Source organism: Panulirus ornatus, chromosome 19 (genome assembly GCF_036320965.1).
Source record: "Panulirus ornatus isolate Po-2019 chromosome 19, ASM3632096v1, whole genome shotgun sequence".
In the NCBI taxonomy this organism is placed as follows: Eukaryota; Metazoa; Arthropoda; class Malacostraca; order Decapoda; family Palinuridae; genus Panulirus; species Panulirus ornatus.
In genome coordinates, this window is record NC_092242.1 from 10,170,234 (window position 1) to 10,195,201 (window position 24,968).

Sequence of the window (24,968 nt, forward strand, 5' to 3'; positions counted from 1 at the left end):
GGGTACCAAGAACTAACTCGATGCTTAGCGCTTAGCACCCAAAGAAAAATGTCCAGCATTTTCTCATAACATGATAATTTGTATTCATACATATCTTTTCTTCTTCATTAGGATTTTTAAAATCATGAACTAATAATTACAGAGATATCCACAAAAACAACCATGAAAGTAGGTAGTAGAAATGGAAAAGCATTCAAGTGCTGACATATTACCAAAAGCAAGCAAAATGTTCGACATACTAGGTACCCGGTACCGTAAAAAGTATTTTCACAAAAGCTTTTCTCACAAAATTCGATGTACATTGTTCCCTAAACCATGAATTGATGTTTATTCGTATATTTGTATAACTGATGATCATTTACTTAGAAATATTGTTGAATAGTCTCTAAACAAACATATCTGAGATATCAGTACGAATCAAAATGTTAGTTTATTTAAATCTAAATTAGATTATTCTATAAGAAATTTCTTTTAAACATGTTTCTCAGAACATAGGTTAACCTGAGATCGTAATTTAAGAGAAGTGAGGTCAAAGAGAGTAACCTGTGCCCTAATCCCTTCACCTGTTTCTTAATTCACCTGCCAGCCCTGTCTAGAATGGCTGGAGTATTATATACTGGTTCTAGATTCTTGTTCTATCCAACTTTATTAAGTCCTGACAATGTAATTATACGAAAGAGCTTGGATGTTACTGCAGTTGAATTTATCAAGAAAAGAGGTGAATGTGTTGTTGACTGGTTGGTAGGGATATTCAACTTATGTATGGATCATGAAGTGCCTGAGGATTAGTGGAATTCATGTAGTGTCAGTGTACAAAGGCAAAGGGCATAAAGATGAGTGTTCAGACTACATAGGAATAAGTTTGTTGAGTATTCCCAGAAAATTGTATGAGAGGGTATTGACTGAGAGGGTGAAGGAATGTACAGAGCATCAGACTGGGGAGGAGCAATGAGGTTTCAGAAGAGGTAGAGGATGTAAGGATCAGGTGTTCACTCTGAAGAAAGTGAGAAATACTTATGTAGCATTTATGCATCTGGAGAAGGTATATGATAGGGTTGATAAAGATGCTTGTGGAAGGTCTTAAGAGTATATGGTGTGGGTAAAAAGCTAGAAGCAGAGAAGTTTTTATCAAGGGTGTAAGGCATGTGTAAGAGTAGGAAGAAAGGAGAGTGATAGGTTCCAAGTGAAGGTCAGTCATCAGCAGGGGTGTGTCATGTCCCCATGGTTGTTTAATCTGTTTATGGATGGGGTGTTAGGGAAGTAAATGCAAGAGTTTTGGAGAGAGAGGAGAGTATGAAGTCTGCTGGGAATGAGAGGGCCTGGGAAGTGAGTCAGCTGTTCACCCACGATACAGCTCTGGTGGCTGATTCAAGTGAGAAATTGCAGAAGCTGATGACTGAGTTTGGAAAAGTGTGTGAAAGGAGAAAGTTGAGAGTAAACGTAAATAAAAGCAAGGTTATTAGGTTTAGTAGGGTTGAGGGACAAGTTACTTGGTTTGTGAGTTTGAATGAAGAAAAATTGGAAGAAGTGAAGTGTTTTAGAATAGAGCGACTTGAAACGATGTGGTATACCGGGGTTGACATGCTGTCAATGGAATGAACCAGGTCATGTGAAACATCTGTGGATGTGGATAGGAGCTGTGGTTTTGGTGCATTATACATGACAACTAGAGACTGAGTGTGAATGAATGTGGCCTTTTTTGTCTGTTTTCCTGGTGCTACCTTGCTAACGCAGGAGGATGGAGATGCTGTTCCCTGTGGGGCAGGGTGGTGCCAGGAATGGATGAAGGCAAGTATGAATGTGTACATGTGTATATGTCTATGTATGTGTATGTATATGTTGATATGTATGTATATGTGAATAGATAAGCATTTATGTATATATATGTGTATATGAGTGGATGGGCCATAACTTGTCTGTGTCTTAGTGCTACCTCGCTGACATGGGAAACAGCAATCAAGTATAATAAACAAATATATATCTTCAAATCCCAGGGAATACTGGTGAAAGGATACTTCCCATGTATCTCTAACAAGCTGCAGAAGGCAACTAAAAGGGGCTGGAGCAGGGGCTAGAAATCCTCCTCTCCCATATTTCTTTCCAAGAGGAAGAGCAGATGAAAGAGCTAAATGAGAATCTTTTATCCTCTGAGACTCAGTTGTTTACACTGGATGCCACCTCACACATATAGAAAACAGTAAATAAGTATGAAAGAAAGACCTGGCACATTTCAAAAGTGGGGTTTTTCACATTCTCAAAAATTCATAAATACTTTCCCCTCGTCTTCTCCTTTTCCATTTCAAAATTCTCTGCATTCCAATTAAGCCCAGCCTTGATGCTGACTTTTGTCTGTGATTGGAGCTTTCAACAAACAAACAAAAAATATAAGTCATATACTATAATAAACCAGTCCTGTCTGAGAATATGCCAAGGAAGTTGCCATAAGTAAACAATCAACCCCTGTATCTCGGTGCCAATAATTCATCCAATGCCTTGGCAGGATAGAAACTCCTTGCTGATGGGAAGATATATTTTCAGAAAAATATGTTAGTGTTAAGCAGGAATGTTGTGCTGGCAAAATGGAAAGTATGAACAGGTAAATGGCATGAGTGATAATACCACTGAAAAATACCATTCTGTGATGCAGTTCAACATGATTAGGGAATCTTCTTAGTGTAAGCCTAAGTCCTAAGGTTAACTGCCAGTTGGTCAGTGGGCCCCTTAGCCCTACAGAACCAAGGAGACATGAGCCCAAATCCACAAGATTTCATTATGACTTTGCTCATAAAGCCATGTGCAAACATGATTCCACCAAAGCAATATGGAAATGGGCTGCAAGCTCTCTGAATCAGCCATGGTGGTTAATCACCTAAAAAAGGTTGAGAACCACTGACCAAGGTGGTGGGGCTTATGGGTACCTAACACTACATGCAGAGGGTTAACCTACTACTGGAAGAAAAACACTACACATTGAAAGCAAAAAACTATCATACTTTCGTTTGAGTGTACCAAACCAACCAACCTACGCTAAATTGCAAAGACTGAGAGGCTGCAGTATGCAAAAATCAACTGCATTCTCTGAGGCATCTGAAAAACTTGTTAACAAACTTATATACCACATTTGAGTTGCAAAAAGCATTCAAAATCTGCTGACTATTTAAGAACTTGAAAAGTATAGGCTGTAGCACTAAAAAGCAACCTTATAAATCAGAGGAATTAACCATGAAAAAAATTCAACTTTGTCTGTCAACACAAATTCATCATTCTTTTTTTGGCTCAGTAAATACCATATAAAGAGCCAACTTCTCCTAAAGCTTAAGTTCACATTTCATTTAATTGTTGGTGCACAAAACAATGTGAGCAATTACATCAAAAGCTAAACCACTGAAACAATAAGTGTCACATCTACTTCATATAGTAAAAACTTTTAATGCTAAAGTAAACATGTAAACTCCTCCACCAATGCTGATGGTAAAACCAGACCTTGCTATTGTGATTTTGCTAAAAATGTGATAAACAGAGCACACAAACACAAACAAACAAAAATAAAGCTTTAATCATATACTCATCAGTCTTTACTAAATCATAACTTCCCAATGATGAAGTTAGTAAACAGTTACAATGTTGTACTTTAATCCCAATAACCAATGAAACAACATAAACTCAATCATAATGCATTTTTCAGTAACACATTCACTAACATACTTGAACAAAATATTGCATTTCTCATAAATATTCTTTTTGCAACATCAGATCCTCTCTGGTTAGCAATAAAGCAGAACAGAGGAAAAACTGCAAAAAGATCAAAATTCATAAAGGAAAACAACCAAAGTATCCTTTTAACCACCTAAATCAATCTTTCATCATACCTTCTTATAACTATCTTTAGCTCTGATGCTCATTCCCTTGGGGAACTCCCTCAAAGGGGTGGCCACACCAAAAGGGTTCCTTGGTCTTTACTGCCTCACCCTTAACAGGTTAATGGCAGAGGGCAACCCTACTGTAGTGTTTAAAGAGGCTCCAACCTAATGTTCCTACTCAACTCAATATCAAGTATTCAATGATGGAGATCTTAATGAAGAGGACACTTAAGCTTCGACAAAGTTCGCCTATCAGTGTTCCACTCAAGTTATCTTTCGGAGAATCAAAACACTTCTACCAGTATTCTAATATTACATATCTTGTTTTTTCAAGAGTGATGAGTTTTTTACAATTATCATAGGTATATTGTAAAATAAAAATTTCAAGATTCACGCATTAAAACAATCTTCCCCTAATCAGGTATAATCCTGAATTACTCTATAAACTAATACCACTGCTATAAAGCAAGTATGAAGTCTGTTGGGGATGAGAGAGCTTGGGAAGTGAGTCAGTTGTTGTTCGCTGATGATACAGCGCTGGTGGCGGATTCATGTGAGAAACTGCAGAAGCTGGTGACGGAGTTTGGTAAAGTGTGTGGAAGAAGAAAGTTAAGAGTAAATGTGAATAAGAGCAAGGTTATTAGGTACAGTAGGGTTGAGGGTCAAGTCAATTGGGAGGTGAGTTTGAATGGTGAAAAACTGGAGGAAGTGAAGTGTTTTAGATATCTGGGAGTGGATCTGTCAGCGGATGGAACCATGGAAGCGGAAGTGGATCATAGGGTGGGGGAGGGGGCGAAAATTTTGGGAGCCTTGAAAAATGTGTGGAAGTCGAGAACATTATCCCGGAAAGCAAAAATGGGTATGTTTGAGGGAATAGTGGTTCCAACAATGTTGTATGGTTGCGAGGCGTGGGCTATGGATAGAGTTGTGCGCAGGAGGATGGATGTGCTGGAAATGAGATGTTTGAGGACAATGTGTGGTGTGAGGTGGTTTGATCGAGTAAGTAACGTAAGGGTGAGAGAGATGTGTGGAAATAAAAAGAGCGTGGTTGAGAGAGCAGAAGAGGGTGTTTTGAAATGGTTTGGGCACATGGAGAGAATGAGTGAGGAAAGATTGACCAAGAGGATATATGTGTCGGAGGTGGAGGGAACGAGGAGAAGAGGGAGACCAAATTGGAGGTGGAAAGATGGAGTGAAAAAGATTTTGTGTGATCGGGGCCTGAACATGCAGGAGGGTGAAAGGAGGGCAAGGAATAGAGTGAATTGGAGCGATGTGGTATACAGGGGTTGACGTGCTGTCAGTGGATTGAATCAAGGCATGTGAAGCGTCCGGGGTAAACCATGGAAAGCTGTGTAGGTATGTATATTTGTGTGTGTGGACGTGTGTATGTACATGTGTATGGGGGGGGTTGGGCCATTTCTTTCGTCTGTTTCCTTGCGCTACCTCGCAAACGCGGGAGACAGCGACAAAGTATAAAAAAAAAAAAAAAAAAAAAAAAAAAAAAAAAAAAAAAATAAAGCAAAAATTGCATAGCAGAAAATACTGGAATTTGAGATATATGAAACATCTACAAAAAAAGAGAATTTCAACCAATATATTTTACTGGAATTTAATCCCCAAGATATAAAAAAAAAAAAATTGCAGTTTTGAGAAATACACCTCATTCAAAATTCTAGATAATAAAATACTTCTAAAAATTATGTTTGGGTTCCATAAAAGTACAGTGAGTCACTGCAAAGGTTACTCTGACAAATGAATACTCTCTTGTTTAGTTCAGGAGTTAATACATGAACATCTTTCAATGTTAATATTGTAAGTATATTCCTGAGATGCTATTAAGAAATAGTGACTAGCAAAGTTTTTCCAGGGTTGGATAATAGCCTTCTACTAGTATCGTAGCTCTAAGTGAAAAATGAAACAAGAGATAATACTGCACATTTATTGTGCTTCTAATAAATAGCTGTACATTATAAAAGATTTGTATTTACAATATGGCACCAAATCATACTTAAGAAATACCTGAGATACCTGTCCCAGTAGCAGGCCATTAACCATTTCAGAGTTGTTGCAAACCATAACCATATTATTTTAGTGAGATTGTTGAGAGATCTGTTTTTGTTTACTCCACCCGAGCATGTTTGTACTAAAAAAAAATGCCAGCATAAAATATCCTGGCAACCCTGACTGTATATTCTGAGGTGGTTTGGGCATTAATCTATGACAAATTAATTTTCACTACCTTCAACAAGGGCAGGAGACACTTCAATGGGAGCAAAGGGTGTCTCCTCAGCAGGCACATCAGGTGCTTCAGAAGGGGCAACAGGTGCTTCTTCAGCCACGGTGCCAGGTGCTTCTTCAACTGGGGTAGTAGGCCCTTCTTCAACTTGAGTAGCAGTTACTTCCTCAACCAGGCCAACAAGACCTACTTCAGCTGGAGCAGAGGCCTCTTCTTCAGCAAGGACAGCAGGTGCAACTTCAGTTGAGGGGGATGGTGCCTCTTCAGTTGAGGAAGTAGGTTCTACAATGGGAGCTACAGGTTCTTCCACAGGGGCAATGTGTTCATCAATGGTGGCAGACTCTTCAACTGGGGCAGCAGGTTCTTCAACTGGGGCAGCAGGTTCTTCAATGGAAGCAACAGGTTCGTCTTCAACAGGGGCTGCAGGTTCTTCAATAGCAACAGAAGACTCTTCTTCAACAGGGGCAGTCACAACCTCCTCAATTGGTGCACCTTCCTCATCAGCAGCCTCAATAGCTTCTGCAGGTGTCTCAATAACTACTTCATCCTCTTCTGGAACCTGTTCCACTTCTTCCTCATCAGCCTCCACAGGAACAGCTTTTTCAAATTCAACATTTTTTGGGAAAAGTCCAAGCTCTATCAGCCCACTCTGTTTGGCCTGCAAATAAGTAATAAATTTCAGAATTACTATAAAAATCAGACTTGCAGTAAAAATATAAAACTTGGTGCATTGCACATGACACAGAGAAGGAGTGTGAGCAAATGCACCCTTTCTTTATCTATTCCTGGCATTACCTCAATAACATAGGAAATGGTGATCAAGTGAAAAGTCACCTTTAGCTAAGCTGTAGCATTGGGAATACAGTTTTGTCAAAGAACTTCTCACTTCAAAAGAGTCTACATAACCCTGCTACTAAAAGTAGCACAGCCTTGGGTTGCTGGAACCTTTAGATAAGTCCTGCAATTTCTCTATCACTGAAATTGGTCTTGAGTTATTTACAATAACAATAACATATACATTTATTACTAACTACCCCAGGACTTCTCTCTAGGACCCATGGTGTTACCCAGGACCTCTTTTGAGAGGCTCCTGCAGCCCAAGACTGCGCTACTTCCAGAAGCATGGAAATGTGCTCTTCTGAAGTGCTAAATTCTTTGACAAGACCTGACTCCCAATAGTACAGCTTTCCAAAGGCGACTTTTCATTTGCGATTCATACGACATATCCTTGCCCTCCCTTCGATGAAGACAGCAGTCATTTTCATTTATTTACCCTGCACATCTAAGAAAGTCAATGCTGAAAGGGCCATATGGAGAGGGAAGAACAGTTATAACATGAAAGGTGATGAGGGGTTGTTTTGATCCATAGTGATGATTATACCAATCATCAGTGAAAGTAAGAATGCTATGAATAATGATAAGAATAATCCACGTAAAATATCTTTGTCCATGCAACATAAAATAAACAAAGAAACCAACTTGCAAATACTAATTTTCCTCCTCTCTCTATCTACAAAGCTAATAACTGTTGCATATAATCCTTCAAGACTGAAGGATAATATGATCAATTCACAGAGCTGAAACAGCTAAGTACCAAAATATCAAATGTAAATTTCAAGTCACATGAATAAATGATAATGGATGGCCCCCATTGTGAAAAGGAGGTAAACCTTCAAAAACAGGGTAGATTCATTGAAATAGTGTCACTAAAGCCAATAATCATACTTACAACAAAGAGAGAAAATCCACAAAAGCCAAGGCCAAATGCTAGTTGCATGTTGTATTTTCTCTGTAAACGCTCATGGCTCTTGGCCCAAGAGCCTTGTGGGTGTGGTAAGTCATTCATTGTCTTGTGTTTGTGAGGCAGGTTAGCATACCCTCTACTGGAACGTACTGTAAAGTAAATGGTCAAAATTAGTTACCTCAGCACACTTCAAGCTATGTTAATTATATGTTTCATTTGGTAACTTTTCCCTAAATGACAAACTATAAATAATTATTCATACAGAATAAAACAATGTCAACAAAATTTCTCTCTCCTTTATTCATCCAGTATCTATGTTTTATACTCTTCAACAAAGAAGCAAAGCAAAAATCTGGTCAAGACACAACTTTGCATCTCTTGCTGCTTACTCTGCAGGCAAATAAGTGAGAGAAGCACCATATGATGATTTGCTACAAATTTGAATTATCCATTAAATACACCTTATTTTCCCAATTCCCTTCCAATACTTACTATTTCATTTAATCTTTCAGCTATCCTGTTCATAACCTCTCCTTTATTCACTTACTGAAGACACACTTCACTCTTTCCACAAGCTCATATTTTAAGTAAACTCAGTTTTACCTTTATGACAACCATGATAACTTGAATGATTCTTCAGTAAAAATCTAAATACTGTTGCCTAATCTCATACAATATGGTGTGGAGATGGTCAGCAACTAAAATAAGAGGGTATTACTTTACTCGTGTCACATTGTGAACACAGGAAAAGGTATACTTGATACAAAGACAGTAGATATGACTGAAAAAGCTGCCTGCATCTGTTAATGCATTCATGCAAACTCATTAGTACAACATTATTCAGTGAGTATACAGAAGTCTCTTACCAACCACAGGAGTTATGTTCCTGGAACACCTCATGGTTAGCATGGTACAGAGCCTATGGGAAATGGAGGTTCAGGGAAATGACCCAAAATACATATCTAAGTCCCATAATGAACAACTCTAGGGTAAATGTAAGCATGTTTTACTTCAAAACAGCAAAATGCTCATTTCATAAAAGTACAAAGAAACGTATAAAAAGTTTAAGGTGCTAGTATGACTGCAGTAAGTAGCTAACGATGCTGCACCTCCATAATCCCCCACAGCAACAAGCCAGCTACACCAAAAAAGGCTACCTCAACACTTACCCTACCAACTCCTTAAGAGACTCCCACCTCACCCTACTAAAGGTGGTTTGCTGGGCTGGGCCAAATGCAGCCAGCAGCCACATGACACTTGCCTAAAGCACACATAAAATTTTGATGATGCCTTGGAAAACTGTGGATACTCAAAACATGATGCCAATGTTGGTAAAATGGTACAGTATACATTATTCTAAGTATGTAAACTCAAATCCATAGTAGGCAAGGGACCTCTGGAGCAGATGGCAGTTGATACAAATATGTATCTAAAAATTCCATTTAGGGATGTTCCTAAACACCTCGAAAGGTATTCAATAGTTTCTCATTTTCGTAGTGTCATTGATAAACAAAGCCAGCATCCCTATCAAATGATAATATCCAAGAAAACATATAAAAGCTTCACCTGTGTTTAAAAATGTAATGCCCAGCATGTGACGATACTTTATTGGCTCACTGTAGGCATCATCACTCATCCATTCTCTTTGGCATTTATGGTTTACAAGAGCGTTTGTTATTATGCATCATGTATCTATGGTGTCATTCTCCTCATACTCTCATTTTCATTATTATCTTTTCATTTTCCACTCATTTTATATACTAAAAATGTAGTGACTGTTTATCACTAATCAAATATATCCCTCCACGTTCATAATGTTACAAATTTTCACACTGAGATAGAAAGATAAGATAAACAGACGACTCAGAAGACTGCAAATAAAAGTATACTCCTTAATGGTATTACCGCTTTCCTAACCTAACGGGGAGTAATCAAGTATATCCATTTAATGCCTTTATTCGGGTCTTTATATCTAGTATCTACATTAATTGCTAGTTCTTCACAAAAATTATCAAATCCACTGAAGGAACAGCCATTCATGTACATGTTTACCTAAACTTTTTGACAAAAATCCCATTTTTCACACAACTTGGGTACAAGTTAGCCTGAGATTCTGTGGTATAATAGAATAACGTTTGAAAATTAAATTGCTGGGTATCATCTTGAATGTAAAGCTTGTGAATATTATCTGTGTTTTATGGGGAGAAACTTATACACCGGTATTTCTCCTTCTCTTATCCTCATATAATGCACCATGTCCTTACTACATAGTGTGTACTTACCCACACACACACATACACACAAAATCTAGCCAAGGAACACACCCATTTACTAACCTGGGTTATGTGTATATGACTGCCACAACCAGGATTTGAACCTATGTTGCCTGATGGTAAATAACACTAAGCATTATACTATGGAGGCAAGCGTTAGCATATGTAATTACAGTAACTATCAGTTATGTACCAGAAAGTTTTAATCACATGGGAGCCCATCTCTTGCTAATTCTCTCTCTTCATACAACCTTTTAAAAATCTATATGCTATCCAGCTTTACCATGTCCTCATTAAGTTTACTCATCCACCACTATTATAGTTTACAAGTACTTTATCCCCTTTTCAACAAGATTTTCCTTTATTTCATGTTATGTTCTTAGAATGTTCTATAACTATATATTTCAAAGAACTGCTCACTGTCTACCTACACCATTAATCAAATTTAAAAACAGTGATCTGGTCAACCCTCACACTTTTCAGCAATGACCAAAATTGAGGATTCTGCTTTTCCCTGTAATCAACTCTTTTAATTCCAATGCCACCTTTGCTGCCCTCTGAACCTTCTCTCTTTGTACTTCTTTAGGTGATGTGACCAAACCTGATAAAGAATATTCTAGTTTTAGCCTTATGTAGGATATAAAGAGGTTACTATTTATTTCCTTATCCATATTCTTGAAAGCTACTACAATATTTGCTAGGAAACAGTTTGTCTCCTTTATTATTCTCCTAATGTGGGACACTGGTGACAAGCTGATAACTCCCAAGTCCCTAATATTCACAGAATCCTTTAGCTTATTTCATGCAGAATAATATTCATACTAAGGCCTTCTCTCCTTGTGTTCCTTCCTCATTACCTTCCAAAGTAACTGTGAGAGTAGATCTACATCTAGCATCCCAAGCCTTCTTTCAGATACATCATCACAGTAAGTGTTCGACACTCTAACATAACCTAAAACTGTTAATACAAACATTTCTCTTTAGTCAACTACATCTCCCACTGTATTATATTTCAGACACTATTTTAAAACTTTTGCTACCTTTAACTACGACAAGAACTTGTGATAACCTTATCTAGCCTCAGAGTCACTCGAAATCTATTTCCACAATCAACATTCTGGTTAAAAAGTAAATAATTCCAGAAAAGCATCATAAACCTCGCTCCATATATAAACAAACAGCACAATCATGTTCTGGATATAGATAATGTTAATGTATTTCGACTGTCATTTCAGCCCATGAGGTTAGGCGCACTGTAAATAAATTCTGGTGATATCTAGAAAAAAAATGTATCACCTACTTTAACATAAATCACTTTGCCTTTTCTTAAAAATACATAATCATTACAACCTTAGATATTACTACCATACAATTTTTTTTTTTTTTTGCTTTGTCGCTGTCTCCCGCGTTTGCGAGGTAGCGCAAGGAAACAGACGAAGGAAATGGCCCAACCCACCCCCATACACATGAATATACATACGTCCACACACGCAAATATACATACCTACACAGCTTTCCATGGTTTACCCCAGACGCTTCACATGCCCTGATTCAATCCACTGACAGCACATCAACCCCGGTATACCACATCGATCCAATTCACTCTATTCCTTGCCCTCCTTTCACCCTCCTGCATGTTCAGGCCCCGATCACACAAAATCTCTTTCACTCCATCTTTCCACCTCCAATTTGGTCTCCCTCTTCTCCTCGTTCCCTCCACCTCCGACACATATATCCTCTTGGTCAATCTTTCCTCACTCATTCTCTCCATGTGCCCAAACCATTTCAAAACACCCTCTTCTGCTCTCTCAACCATGCTCTTTTTATTTCCACACATCTCTCTTACCCTTACGTTACTTACTCGATCAAACCACCTCACACCACACATTGTCCTCAAACATCTCATTTCCAGCACATCCATCCTCCTGCGCACAACTCTATCCATAGCCCACGCCTCGCGACCATACAACATTGTTGGAACCACTATTCCTTCAAACATACCCATTTTTGCTTTCCGAGATAATGTTCTCGACTTCCACACATTCTTCAAGGCTCCCAGAATTTTCGCCCCCTCCCCCATCCTATGATCCACTTCCGCTTCCATGGTTCCATCCGCTGCCAGATCCACTCCAAGATATCTAAAACACTTTCCTTCCTCCAGTTTTTCTCCATTCAAACTCACCTCCCAATTGACTTGATCCTCAACCCTACTGTACCTAATAACCTTGCTCTTATTCACATTTACTCTTAACTTTCTTCTTTCACACACTTTACCAAACTCAGTCACCAGCTTCTGCAGTTTCTCACATGAATCAGCCACCAGCGCTGTATCATCAGCGAACAACAACTGACTCACTCCCCAAGCTCTCTCATCCCCAACAGACTTCATACTTGCCCCTCTTTCCAAAACTCTTGCATTCACCTCCCTAACAACCCCATCCATAAACAAATTAAACAACCATGGAGACATCACACACCCCTGCCGCAAACCTACATTCACCATACAATAAACTGAGATATTCCAAATCGCGCTCACATGTTATATCATTCTCTAAAAACTACACTTGCACTATAGATGTCAATATTCAAACCTACGTTATGCAAAGTGAAAGGAAACAGTTATCATCAAGTACATTTCACTTGTCGGCAAAATAGTTGCTATTAGTCCCTATGGTGCTATCTACTTAACAAAATATCTCAATGTTCAAAATCACGTTCTGCAACCTATTTTCGATTCTATAAATATTCCACATTCCGCCTAGGGAATAATCACACAATATCCAAAGCCAGTATCGATGTGTGGCTAAACTTAATTTAAACGTTAGCTAATACCTCGAAAACTATGCATTTCTAACAACCAGAGACAATAAAAATGATAGCGAAATCAGAGAGAGAATTCAATATTTCACTACAGATATATGGATTCCTAACACCAGCCGTTACTGTAATTATTACATCTCCATTTCTATTCTTGCCCTACTTCACACCTTACGTAAGCCAGTCCCAACGTAGTGAAAGCAAATTATCCTAACCAACTTTCTACTCATGAAAGGTTCACTATTTCCAGAGCTTCAAAATACGATAACAAACAAGATAACAGGGAGGACGGCGTTGTGTAATCGTAAAACAATGCAATAAATATATATATATATAGCATCTCCATCGGGCACCTAAGATCAGCTGATCCCTTTCCCATGCCGGTTATTACATACTACAAACGATAAATTACATGTAGTTATGTTCAACGTCATGACACTTGTTTTAGAAATTACTTAAATCTACCATTTACCTCTATTAATGCCCCGATTTCTGACATGATGTACTACTTCTGAGGTTGGGTGTGAAAATCTTGAGGCGATTGTCCGACACCTATACATCGTGCCAAGGCTATGGGTCTACTACTAGGGACTGGTGTTCCAGCAATGATAACATGTACACAAGATTTCTGGAGAGTTCTTCAATATCATTACAGCTATCCTAAACATTCTCATATAACATCTCATTATTCATCAATTAAAGAAACATACTTTTTCTGAACATCTAACGCTCAGAATGCCAATTTCAAACAGCGGAATGAAATTAAAAACGCACCTATTTCTCCTCTGTTTTAAAGATAGATTATATGTTTTTGTCTTTGCCCAATATCATGGAACTTCTTTAATATTTTAAGTATACCCTTTGACAAGAAAATGGAAAAACAGTCTTATTTACACTGTTTTAAAAGCCAATGTTTTTATTTAAAGAATTAAACGTACGATATGACACGCGCACGAGAAGAAACCCGGGGTCCTCTACGGCAACCTTACGTAACGAAGAAGAATACGTAATCACACTAGTGATTTTCAACTTAGTTTACACTGCTGTATTTACTGTTAAGCAGCTTCCTGTTAATGACATGGTCATCTAAAAATCTGCTTCTGACTTAAAAGTTGAGTCATAGGGATGAAATATATTTCCATAGGTTGATCTTTGGTCATATATTTGGTGAATTCGGTACTTATCGCTTACCAGGGATCATACATGCAATTAGACAATGTTTGGTTTTAGGACTACCTTGAAGACAAGGCACGCATTAAAGAAGAAAAGAAATAACGTAAATTACCTGTTTTAGAGTAATAGGGAGGGAGATTTGCCCTCTTTGGGAATTCTCTTTTTTAGGTATTATACCTCTAAAAGATCTATGAAGATACTGAGTTTTAAATTAAAGCGAGATATTCACACACACACACACACACACACATATATATATATACATATATATATATATATATATATATATATATATATATATATATATATATATATATATATATACTAATTTATTTATTTATTTATATTGGAAGAATGTGAGGAAATAGAAGTCGTTATCTGAGAGGGTGAAATGGGTATGTTTAAAGCAAAGATCCTATCTTTGATTTGAAGATACAGTAGCCCCAACAATGTTGTATAGATGCGAGGCATTGGCCATAGATGAAGGTATACGGAAGTGGAGTGGATGTGTTGGAAATTAAATGTCTGACGACAGTATGTGGATTGAGATGGTTTGATCGAGTTAGCAGAAGGGTAAGGGAGAAGTGTGGTAATAAAAAGGATGTGGTTGAAAGAGTTCAAAAGTGTTTGCTGATATGGTTTGGACAATTGAAGAGAGTGGGTATGACGAGATATTGACAAAGAGAATATGTGTGTTAGGAAGCTTCAAAATATTTTTCTTGTATAAGGATAACGGAAACTCATTTTGCATTGGGGAGGGACGGAACCCATTGCCAAGAAGCAATATAGGCTATAAACGGTGCGCAGCGCACCCAGCCATTCATCCTTTCCCTAATTGGTAGGTAAATAAGAACCAACTTCATCTAGGGTGAAACACCACAGATAGGAGAGGTCTAGTAGCCAGCCAACAGCATGTAATTCGACTCGTGTTAACCCGAGGGTGTCTAGATTTGGGGCCGCGACCCTCACTGACGGACCACTAAGCCTATCAAGAACCGATCTTTACTTTTACTTAAGTCTTATTATATTACATACCGTAAACACAATTCATTACAAGTACACCAAAATCGCAGGAGCAGAGATCGCAAATTTGCAAGCTATTTCGTATGACACATTCTCAGACAAATTTACTCGAAACTTAGTACACCAAACCACATCTACAAAGGAAAACACACACACACACACACACACACATACTCCTTGACACACATAGGCCTAGGTGAGGTGTTCTTATGTAACCAGAGCTCCACCTGACTGGGAACCACTCACAGATCAGGTTCTTCAGGTTTATTACTCATACAACGTCCATTCTTTATATGGATGACTTTTCCAAAGGGACCTGCGGCTTAACGGGATTGAACAACATTTTCTACAACATTGTATCTGTCATGGAGGAAGTGTTTCCACCCCACTTCATATGTTGGTCATAAAGAGGCTATAATGCTGCAATAAGGCACAGTTCTGTAGAAAATTTCTGAAACTTATGTTTTGCTAGTTTGTGTTACCAGTTGTTTCCCAGTCTTATCATTAATATCAAGATCATTAGTAAATACGGTAAATATGTCTTATATCTAGGCCTACTCTTTTCCCCGTGGTGTGCCCTTATAAATAAATAAACAAATAAAAAAATGGCTGCATGACATTATGTTATATTCTGTACAGGGTGCTGGAGCTTATTGCTTATACCTGACATGATATTCATTTCATCACCTAAAATTATAATACATAGTCTTCACAATCTTGTAAGCTCTTACAAATACGGAAATATATATAGCTTTAGTACATATTTGACATTTACTTACCATCAAGTAATTTTTCGATAATGTGTTTAAAAGCGAAATTTTTTTCTCATGATAGCTACTCATTGCACTGATATACAATATTTCAAAGTATTTTGAAATTTTCATCACAACGATATTATATGATTTTTATTAGATACCTCATGGTACGTATTGCATTGTGCGCGTGCGCAGTGTCAATATCAGTTGTTCTACTTCTAAACGGATTGTCTGTACCTCCCAGTTTCCCACCACCATCATTTGTTAGTCCACAATCAGATGGCAGCTAAATGCATACAAAATTATGACCATCGTAAGTGTACCGTGGCTTAGTCATATTTTTGAGAATTTGTTTCTCCATAACTGTAATCATGCTATGTGTAGAGTTATACATGTAATTATGCTATGTGTAGAGTTATATGTAGATTTTATTCCAGCAGTCGCCACACGGCTCATCGCCATGATTTATTCCCATCTTAATCCTCTAGATACATGATGTCACAATAGTCCAATTGCACTTTCATCGTCCTTAGGTTGTAAAACAACTTTAGTAACATATTCCAGGAAGCACAACATTGATATAACACAAACACACACACACACACCAAAATGCACATCAAAATGACAGGACAATCACGAAAAATCGCCTTCCCAATTCAGTCTTAAACGCCATCACACTTGACTTACCCATCTCAAACCTGAGACAAGAATTATTCTTTCTCGCGTACACTGTGGACGTCAACCATTTTTTTTTTTTTTTTTGCATCACTGCAAACACCAATTCATCATATCTCGGTGCCTTGCTCAAAATGCATCTTCCACATAACTGTATGAGTCTTTACACCGTTACAACCACCAGACTTTTTTCTTTTATAATAAGAATGTTACATATAGTGTACACTATGTGGTTTTACAAATGTTGTGAAGGAGTTACCGGACTACACCTGCATTGTGATTTTAAGCCAGGAGTGAAAATTTTTCGGGGAGGGTTTTATCATTGTCATTGGACAAAAAGGAGTATATTAACCATTGGGAACTCCTTACTCCAAAGGAATCCATTATTACCTGCTAATGTATGACGAAGCGCTGGGGTTATATATATAACGATGTTAATGGCATTAGAAAATTATTGATTATGAGGCTGGTTAATTCATTTTTTTTTTCATATAAATCTTCTGGGAAAAGATTTCAATGGGTTCCACAGAACTGATGCGGTTGTGGGAAATCACTCGGTAGTAACGTGTAGTAAAGAGCCACCACAAAATTATTTCAACACCAGTATAAACTGAGAAACCATGTTGACGGATTAGCCTGTGTTAGGTTATATGTGATATTAAATATATGGAAGATAATGAGTCGTGAGCTGAGAGAAGTTAGTTGTTTACCCATGGTACATGGGAGACGTTGGGTTATTTTGGGTTGGAACTTACGTCATGGTAGCGGTGGATAGGGTACGTTGAGGACATTAGAATAGATAAGCTAGCCAAGAATAGGAGACGATAGGATTGTACCTAGGCTAGAGTTATGTTAATACACGGGAGACTAAAGTGTATGTTATTAAGGAGAGGGTTGTGATTTAGTGGATACATGGGAGATGTTTGGTTATGTGAGCTAGGCTAAAGGAGTATTAAGGTGGATGTATATGGAACTTCAAGGTTATGTGATCTAGCCAAATAATGTATATGAATCGTTAGGATATGTGAACTGACCAAGGTCTTTAATAAAAAGTGTTAAGGTGGATGCATAGGAAATGAAAAAAGGTTATGTGAACTGCCCTTGTAAATACAAAGACATTGAAATGTGAACTCAGATAATGTAAAGGTAAGATTCAGTGAAGCTGTGATATGCATGCTGATACAAGGTACATATTTTTTAGGTTAGTGCCTGCACAAATATTACATCTATATATATATATATATATATATATATATATATATATATATATATATATATATATATATATATATATGGAAGTAAGGGGAGTGGGGGAGGAATGGGATGTATTTAGGGAATCAGTGATGGATTGCGCAAAAGATGCTTGTGGCATGAGAAGAGTGGGAGGTGGGCTGTTTAGAAAGGGTAGTGAGTGGTGGGATGAAGAAGTAAGAGTATTAGTGAAAGAGAAGAGAGAGGCATTTGGACGATTTTTGCAGGGAAAAAATGCAATTGAGTGGGAGAAGTATAAAAGAAAGAGACAGGAGGTCAAGAGAAAGGTGCAAGAGGTGAAAAAAAGGGCAAATGAGAGTTGGGGTGAGAGACTATCAGTAAATTTTAGGGAAAATAAAAAGATGTTCTGGAAGGAGGTAAATAGGGTGCGTAAGACAAGGGAGCAAATGGGAACTTCAGTGAAGGGCGTAAATGGGGAGGTGATAACAAGTAGCGGTGATGTGAGAAGGAGATGGAATGAGTATTTTGAAGGTTTGTTGAATGTGTCTGATGACAGAGTGGCAGATATAGGGTGTTTTGGTCGAGGTGGTGTGCAAAGTGAGAGGGTTAGGGAAAATGATTTGGTAAACAGAGAAGAGGTAGTAAAAGCTTTGCGGAAGATGAAAGCCGGCAAGGCAGCAGGTTTGGATGGTATTGCAGTGGAATTTATTAAGAAAGGGGGTGACTGTATTGTTGACTGGTTGGTAAGGTTATTTAATGTATGTATGACTCATGGTGAGGTGCCTGAGGATTGGCGGAATGCGTGCATAGTGCCATTGTACAAAGGCAAAGGGGATAAGAGTGAGTGCTCAAATTACAGAGGTATAAGTTTGTTGAGTATTCCTGGTAAATTATATGGGAGGGTATTGATTGAGAGGGTGAAGGCATGTACAGAGCATCAGATTGGGGAAGAGCAGTGCGGTTTCAGAAGTGGTAGAGGATGTGTGGATCAGGTGTTTGCTTTGAAGAATGTATGTGAAAAATACTTAGAAAAGCAAATGGATTTGTATGTAGCATTTATGGATCTGGAGAAGGCATATGATAGAGTTGATAGAGATGCTCTGTGGAAGGTATTAAGAATATATGGTGTGGGAGGCAAGTTGTTAGAAGCAGTGAAAAGTTTTTATCGAGGATGTAAGGCATGTGTACGTGTAGGAAGAGAGGAAAGTGATTGGTTCTCAGTGAATGTAGGTTTGCGGCAGGGGTGTGTGATGTCTCCATGGTTGTTTAATTTGTTTATGGATGGGGTTGTAAGGGAGGTAAATGCAAGAGTCCTGGAAAGAGGGGCAAGTATGAAGTCTGTTGGGGATGAGAGAGCTTGGGAAGTGAGTCAGTTGTTGTTCGCTGATGATACAGCGCTGGTGGCTGATTCATGTGAGAAACTGCAGAAGCTGGTGACTGAGTTTGGTAAAGTGTGTGGAAGAAGAAAGTTGAGAGTAAATGTGAATAAGAGCAAGGTTATTAGGTACAGTAGGGGTGAGGGTCAAGTCAATTGGGAGGTGAGTTTGAATGGAGAAAAACTGGAGGAAGTGAAGTGTTTTAGATATCTTGGAGTGGATCTGTCAGCGGATGGAACCATGGAAGCGGAAGTGGATCATAGGGTGGGGGAGGGGGCGAAAATTTTGGGAGCCTTGAAAAATGTGTGGAAGTCGAGAACACTATCTCGGAAAGCAAAAATGGGTATGTTTGAGGGAATAGTGGTTCCAACAATGTTGTATGGTTGCGAGGCGTGGGCTATGGATAGAGATGTGCGCAGGAGGATGGATGTGCTGGAAATGAGATGTTTGAGGACAATGTGTGGTGTGAGGTGGTTTGATCGAGTAAGTAACGTAAGGGTAAGAGAGATGTGTGGAAATAAAAAGAGCGTGGTTGAGAGAGCAGAAGAGGGTGTTTTGAAATGGTTTGGGCACATGGAGAGAATGAGTGAGGAGAGATTGACCAAGAGGATATATGTGTCGGAGGTGGAGGGAACGAGGAGAAGAGGGAGACCAAATTGGAGGTGGAAAGATGGAGTGAAAAAGATTTTGTGTGATCGGGGCCTGAACATGCAGGAGGGTGAAAGGAGGGCAAGAAATAGAGTGAATTGGAGTCATGTGGTATACAGGGGTTGACGTGCTGTCAGTGGATTGAAGCAAGGCATGTGAAGCGTCTGGGGTAAACCATGGAAAGCTGTGTAGGTATGTATATTTGCGTGTGTGGACGTGTGTATGTACATGTGTATGGGGGGGGGGGGGTTGGGCCATTTCTTTCGTCTGTTTCCTTGCGCTACCTCGCAAACGCGGGAGACGGCGACAAAGTATAAAAAAAAAAAAAAAAAAAAAAAAAAAATATATATATATATATATATATATATATATATATATATATATATATATATATATATATATCATACTATTCGCCATTTCCGCGTTAGCGAGGTAGCGTTAAGAACAGAGGACTGAGCCTTTGAGGGAGTATCCTCACCTGGCCCCGTTCTCTTTTGGAAAATTTAAAAGAAGAGGAGGATTTTCAGCCCCCCTCCCCTCTTAGTCGCCTTCTACGACACGCAGGAAATACGTGGGAAGTATTCTTTCTTCCATATCCCCAAGTATATATATATATATATATATATATATATATATATATATATATATATATATATATATATATATGAATAAAGATATGACGTTTCAGCATTAATGAGATGATTCTGAAAGACGTAATGCATCAGAGAGAACGAATATGTGAGCTACTAGTGTTGTATAGGCCCTAAGGCACTCGAACGCCCCAGATATGTCAAGATAAGCTTAGCGTATTGCGACACGTTCCATGTAGCCAGTACAACAATTCCTCTCGAAACTCAAGTATCAGTGTCTCCTCTGTATCCGAATGTATGATTTATTTATAAGGAGTTATTTTTATCGAACTGGTCGGCGCCGGCGAGTTGGATACCATCTGTGTCAACTAGTATGTTTCCTTTATTTCCAGTGGTTTACTGGATTTATCAGCAATTCTTTAGAAGACAAGTCGAAGGCAGATATCAAAATTCATGAAATGATCAATCCTTCGAAGTCTTGCTAAGAGCGGCATTTCTCTTTGCCTGCACCTGGGTATGAATGGCTTGTGCGGTTCGTGTGTGTGTGTGTGTGTGTTAAGGGGAGTTTTACACTCGTCCCGTTCCTTAACTTGTATATATTTACCACGTCTTTTCTTCGATGTATGTATACACATAAATATCCCAGTCTAAGTCAGGTACCTGTTTATCAACTAGCCTCGAGAGGAGGATGAACACCTGATTCTCATAGTCCTCCCTCGTATTGGATTAGTCGTAATCGTTCGTTAAATGGAAACTGGCATACTTCATTCCTGTTGTTTTGGTCTGAAATTATCATCTGCAATAAACTGTACGATTCTCTGAGAAATTTTGCGAGCCTTCACTGCTCATATGGAGGTGCTAAAATGAAACTTTACCACTGATCTAGATGTCCTGTTACAGATATACTGCCAAAGGATTCTCATCAGTTTATCATCCCATTAAAGTAAGGGTAGCGCCCTAAGTGATTTTAACTTTGCCAAACAAACCTAAGCTGGTTTTGATTTTTTTTTTCTTTTCAATTTCGATGTAGTCGTTGCTACACTTCAGGTCAAAACCTAGTAACTTTTGTTGTGGGAGGTTGAACTAAATTTTAAGGTAATTCTTTGTTTTATTTGTTAGGTAATTTTCGAGATGGGATCCGTTACAAAGGAAAAGAAGGCTTTCTGCAGTTTTTAGAGGAGAACTTGGAGTACGACCCGGCTTCGAATGATATGATTTACAAACACGACCTCCATGCAGCTCTTGGAGCGTACTGTATCAAGAACAACCTCCAAAAGGCTTCACCTATACGTATTGGCCATCATCTCGGAGGGTTAGGTGTAAAGGTGAAGCGATATGGAGCTACATTCCATCAACGTTATTGCTACGTTGGCTTCCAATGGAAAATACCTGATTTCGAAACAATAAAACCCCAGAAACCAGGGCGAAAGAGACTAGATATAACGGAACGAGATACTAAACCAGCAGCTAAACCAGAAAGTAAACGAAAATCTAAACGGAAAGCCAAAGAAATTGCTGCAGAAGAAACTGAAAAAATCATTGAAGTTGCAAGTGAAAATGAAAGGGATCTTTCTAGTCTGTGCACGATAGATGTTACCCCATGTGCTATGCAAATGAATGATCAGGGACCGAAGCTAATAAAAAGGACCCAGGAAGAAAGGGCGGAAGAATTATCTTTACATGTTATGGAAGAAGGTTAGTGGTTATTTTTAAAAATTTGGTGGTTTTTTTATGTGTGTGTGTGTGTGTGTGTGTGTGTGTGTGTGTGTTTTCAGTGCCACTGAAGGTACAGTTCCTTGGATGAGCGAGGTGTATCTGGGGGTGGGGTCATTCGCTGTGAAAAGTGGGATGGGACTGGAGTAGCAGTTCCATAGTACATAGTCTCTGGGATGATCGGGGTCGGGCCTGGAGGGACAGTGCATAAGATAAGCGGGTTGGGCCGCCTGGAAGGGCAGTCCGTGAAATATGTAGCATCTAAAGGCCTCAGATTTTGGGAGTAGGTAATTCAGAAAATGTGCGGGATTTTAAGTTCACGAACGTTGGCCTAAAGGGCCGTTTTAAGGCAAAGACCGTCATCCCCCCCCCCCCCCTTTTGCAATGCTGGGGGATCTATCTTGCTAGTCATGAATATGATTAAAAACATTCATTGTATTTCTGAAATATCTAAACTCACACTTTCCTTGATTCTCATAGCCCTCTCTCCTACAGGGCTAGACGTGGTCGTGCGTAGATTGAAAAAAAGACATGACCAAGTCTTAGAGTTCTGGCCTTTACTTATTCCCATCATTTAATCGTACATATCCACGAGAAATGTTGTGAGCCTTCAGGGCCGATATGGCGGGCTGTACTGAAACTTTACCACTGATATGTTCAAGATTACCCGTCAAGGTATTCTCATCAGTTAATCATCCCATTAAAGTAAGGATAGTAGACTGAGTGACCTTACCTTTCCCGGTCAAACCTTAGCTAGTATTGTTCAGAACTGCTTTTTTTTTTTTTTCATTTTCATTTTCGCTACAAGCTTTATTATTTTGTTGTGGGAGGCTGGATTAGATTTTTAAGGTAATCCTTGGTTTGTTTGCTAGGCAAGTTTGGAGGTGGGACCAGTTACAGAGGAAAAGAAGCCTTTCTGCTGTTCTTAGAGGAGAACTTGGAGTACAACAGGGCTTCGAATGATATGATTTACAGGAACGACCTCCTTGCAGCTCTTGGAGCGTACTGTGCCAAGAACCACCTGGTAGAGGCTTCACCTGTATGTATTGGCCATCATCTCCGAGGGGTAGGTGTACAGGTGAAGCGATCTGGAACTGCATTCTATCAACGTTATTGCTACGTAGGCTTCAAATGGAAAATACCTGGTTTCGAAACAATAAAACCCGCGAAACGAGGGCGAAAGAAACTCGACAAAGCTAAGAGAAGGCTTGCAGAAAATCTTCAAGACATCATTGAAATCACGATTGAAAATGAAAAGGATTTTTTAAGTATGTGCACCGGAGATATTGCCCAATATGCTCTGCACTCGGATGGTCAAAAATTACAGTTAGTGAAGAGACCCTTGGCAGACCGGATGAAGGAATTAAAGCATTTGATAACAACGGGAAAACCGGGTTGGTGGAACAACCCAAGTGCGAGCGGCACATGATCATATTTGTTTTGCGTAAAGGTAATGAACATGAACTCTCATTACTATCAGTTAAATTTAGGAATATTAGGTTTTACTACTGTCACTTTGTTGGGAATACCAGGTTTAACTCCTACCAGTTAGGAATACCAGGTGTTACTCCGACTAATTAAATTTAGGAGTACGTTTTACTATAATTTTATGCTAATGATACCAAGTTTTACATCTACCTGCTTAAGTTAGTAATACTAGGTTTTACTACTACTAGTTTAAGTTAAGAATACCATGTTTTACTAATACTAGTTTAAGTTAAGAATACCATGTTTTACTACTACTAGTAGTTTAAGTTAAGAATACCATGTTTTACTCCTACTGGTTTATGTTTGAAATATCAGTATCACTATTAACACTAAGTTAGGAATATCAAGCTTTATGACTTAGTTTAAGTTAGGAATTCCAGGTTTTACTACTATCAGTTTAAGTTACGAATATAAGTTTTACTATTATCACCTTAAGTTAGGAACACCAGATTTTACTGCTGTTACTTAAAATACAAGATTTTAATATTGTTGTTTTACGTTAGGAATACCAGGATTTACTATTTAGTTTAAGTTAGGAATACCAGGTTTTATTAATGTTGGTTTGACTTGTAATGCCAAGTTTTACTACTCTCAGTTTAAGTTAGGAATACTAAATTTTACTCTGTTCAAATCAGGAATATCAGGTTTGACCTCGCATTCTAAATGAAGAATACATGATTTAAATTATTTTCATTTATTGATGATTACTCCGGGACCAGTTTCTATAAAAGAGTCCTGGTGTTACCAAGGTTCTCTCTAAATGTTCCTGCAGCTCAAGGCTGCGCTGCTTCCTGTAGCAAGGAAATGTAGCCTCCTTTAAAGTGAAAAGTACTTTGAAAGGACTGCAGTCCCGATGATATAGCCTTGTCCAAGTGTGACTTTTCACTCGCTATGTAATCTTGAGCTGGGGGAATCCAGTAATATCATAGTTTAAATTGATAAGTTTAAAGTAAATATCATTACTGTATGCCACTGACATGGTCTTATAAAAAAAAAGGTAAATTGTACTAATCATTGTAAATAATTGTAAACTTTCATGTAAAAAAGAAAGTAGGTTTAAGCATTGTAAACACTAATAAAGTGTGTTAACAAGTATGGATGCCAGGAACACCATATATATATATATATATATATATATATATATATATATATATATATATATATATATATATATATATATATATATATATATATATACATCTATAAAACTTACACTTGTTCATCAATTCTGTCCTTGAAGCTGTGATTTATCACAAACGCTCGAATGTATCTTAGTGTTTCATATCCTTGTGGCTACCTGCCTATTTCCTAAGCAAGAGTTCTTTATTTGCATATATATATATATATATATATATATATATATATATATATATATATATATATAT

At 38.2% G+C, this 24,968-nt stretch overlaps 2 protein-coding genes across 6 annotated transcripts in view; one reads left to right on the forward strand and one right to left on the reverse strand.

The window, feature by feature from the left end:
* The window catches only part of AIF (Apoptosis inducing factor), a 65,601-nt gene extending 52,049 nt beyond the window's left edge, over window positions 1-13,552 (reverse strand). For all 5 annotated transcript variants that reach the window (XM_071673612.1, XM_071673610.1, XM_071673611.1 and 2 more), the window contains exons 1-3: window positions 13,403-13,552; window positions 7,826-7,989; window positions 6,100-6,754 (exon numbers count right to left, since the gene is read on the reverse strand). In XM_071673612.1, coding sequence (XP_071529713.1) covers window positions 6,100-6,754; window positions 7,826-7,989; window positions 13,403-13,490 — 907 coding nt within the window. In that variant the 5' untranslated portion in view covers window positions 13,491-13,552. The remainder of the gene's footprint in view (window positions 1-6,099; window positions 6,755-7,825; window positions 7,990-13,402) is intronic.
* Window positions 13,553-20,508: 6,956 nt separating this feature from the next.
* Window positions 20,509-24,682, forward strand: LOC139755669 (uncharacterized). Its single transcript, XM_071674319.1, has 3 exons — window positions 20,509-20,530; window positions 21,502-22,077; window positions 22,968-24,682. The coding sequence occupies exons 1-3, from the start codon at window positions 20,509-20,511 to the stop codon at window positions 23,522-23,524; spliced, it is 1,155 nt and encodes a 384-aa protein (XP_071530420.1). The 3' UTR covers window positions 23,525-24,682.
* Window positions 24,683-24,968: the final 286 nt, after the last annotated feature.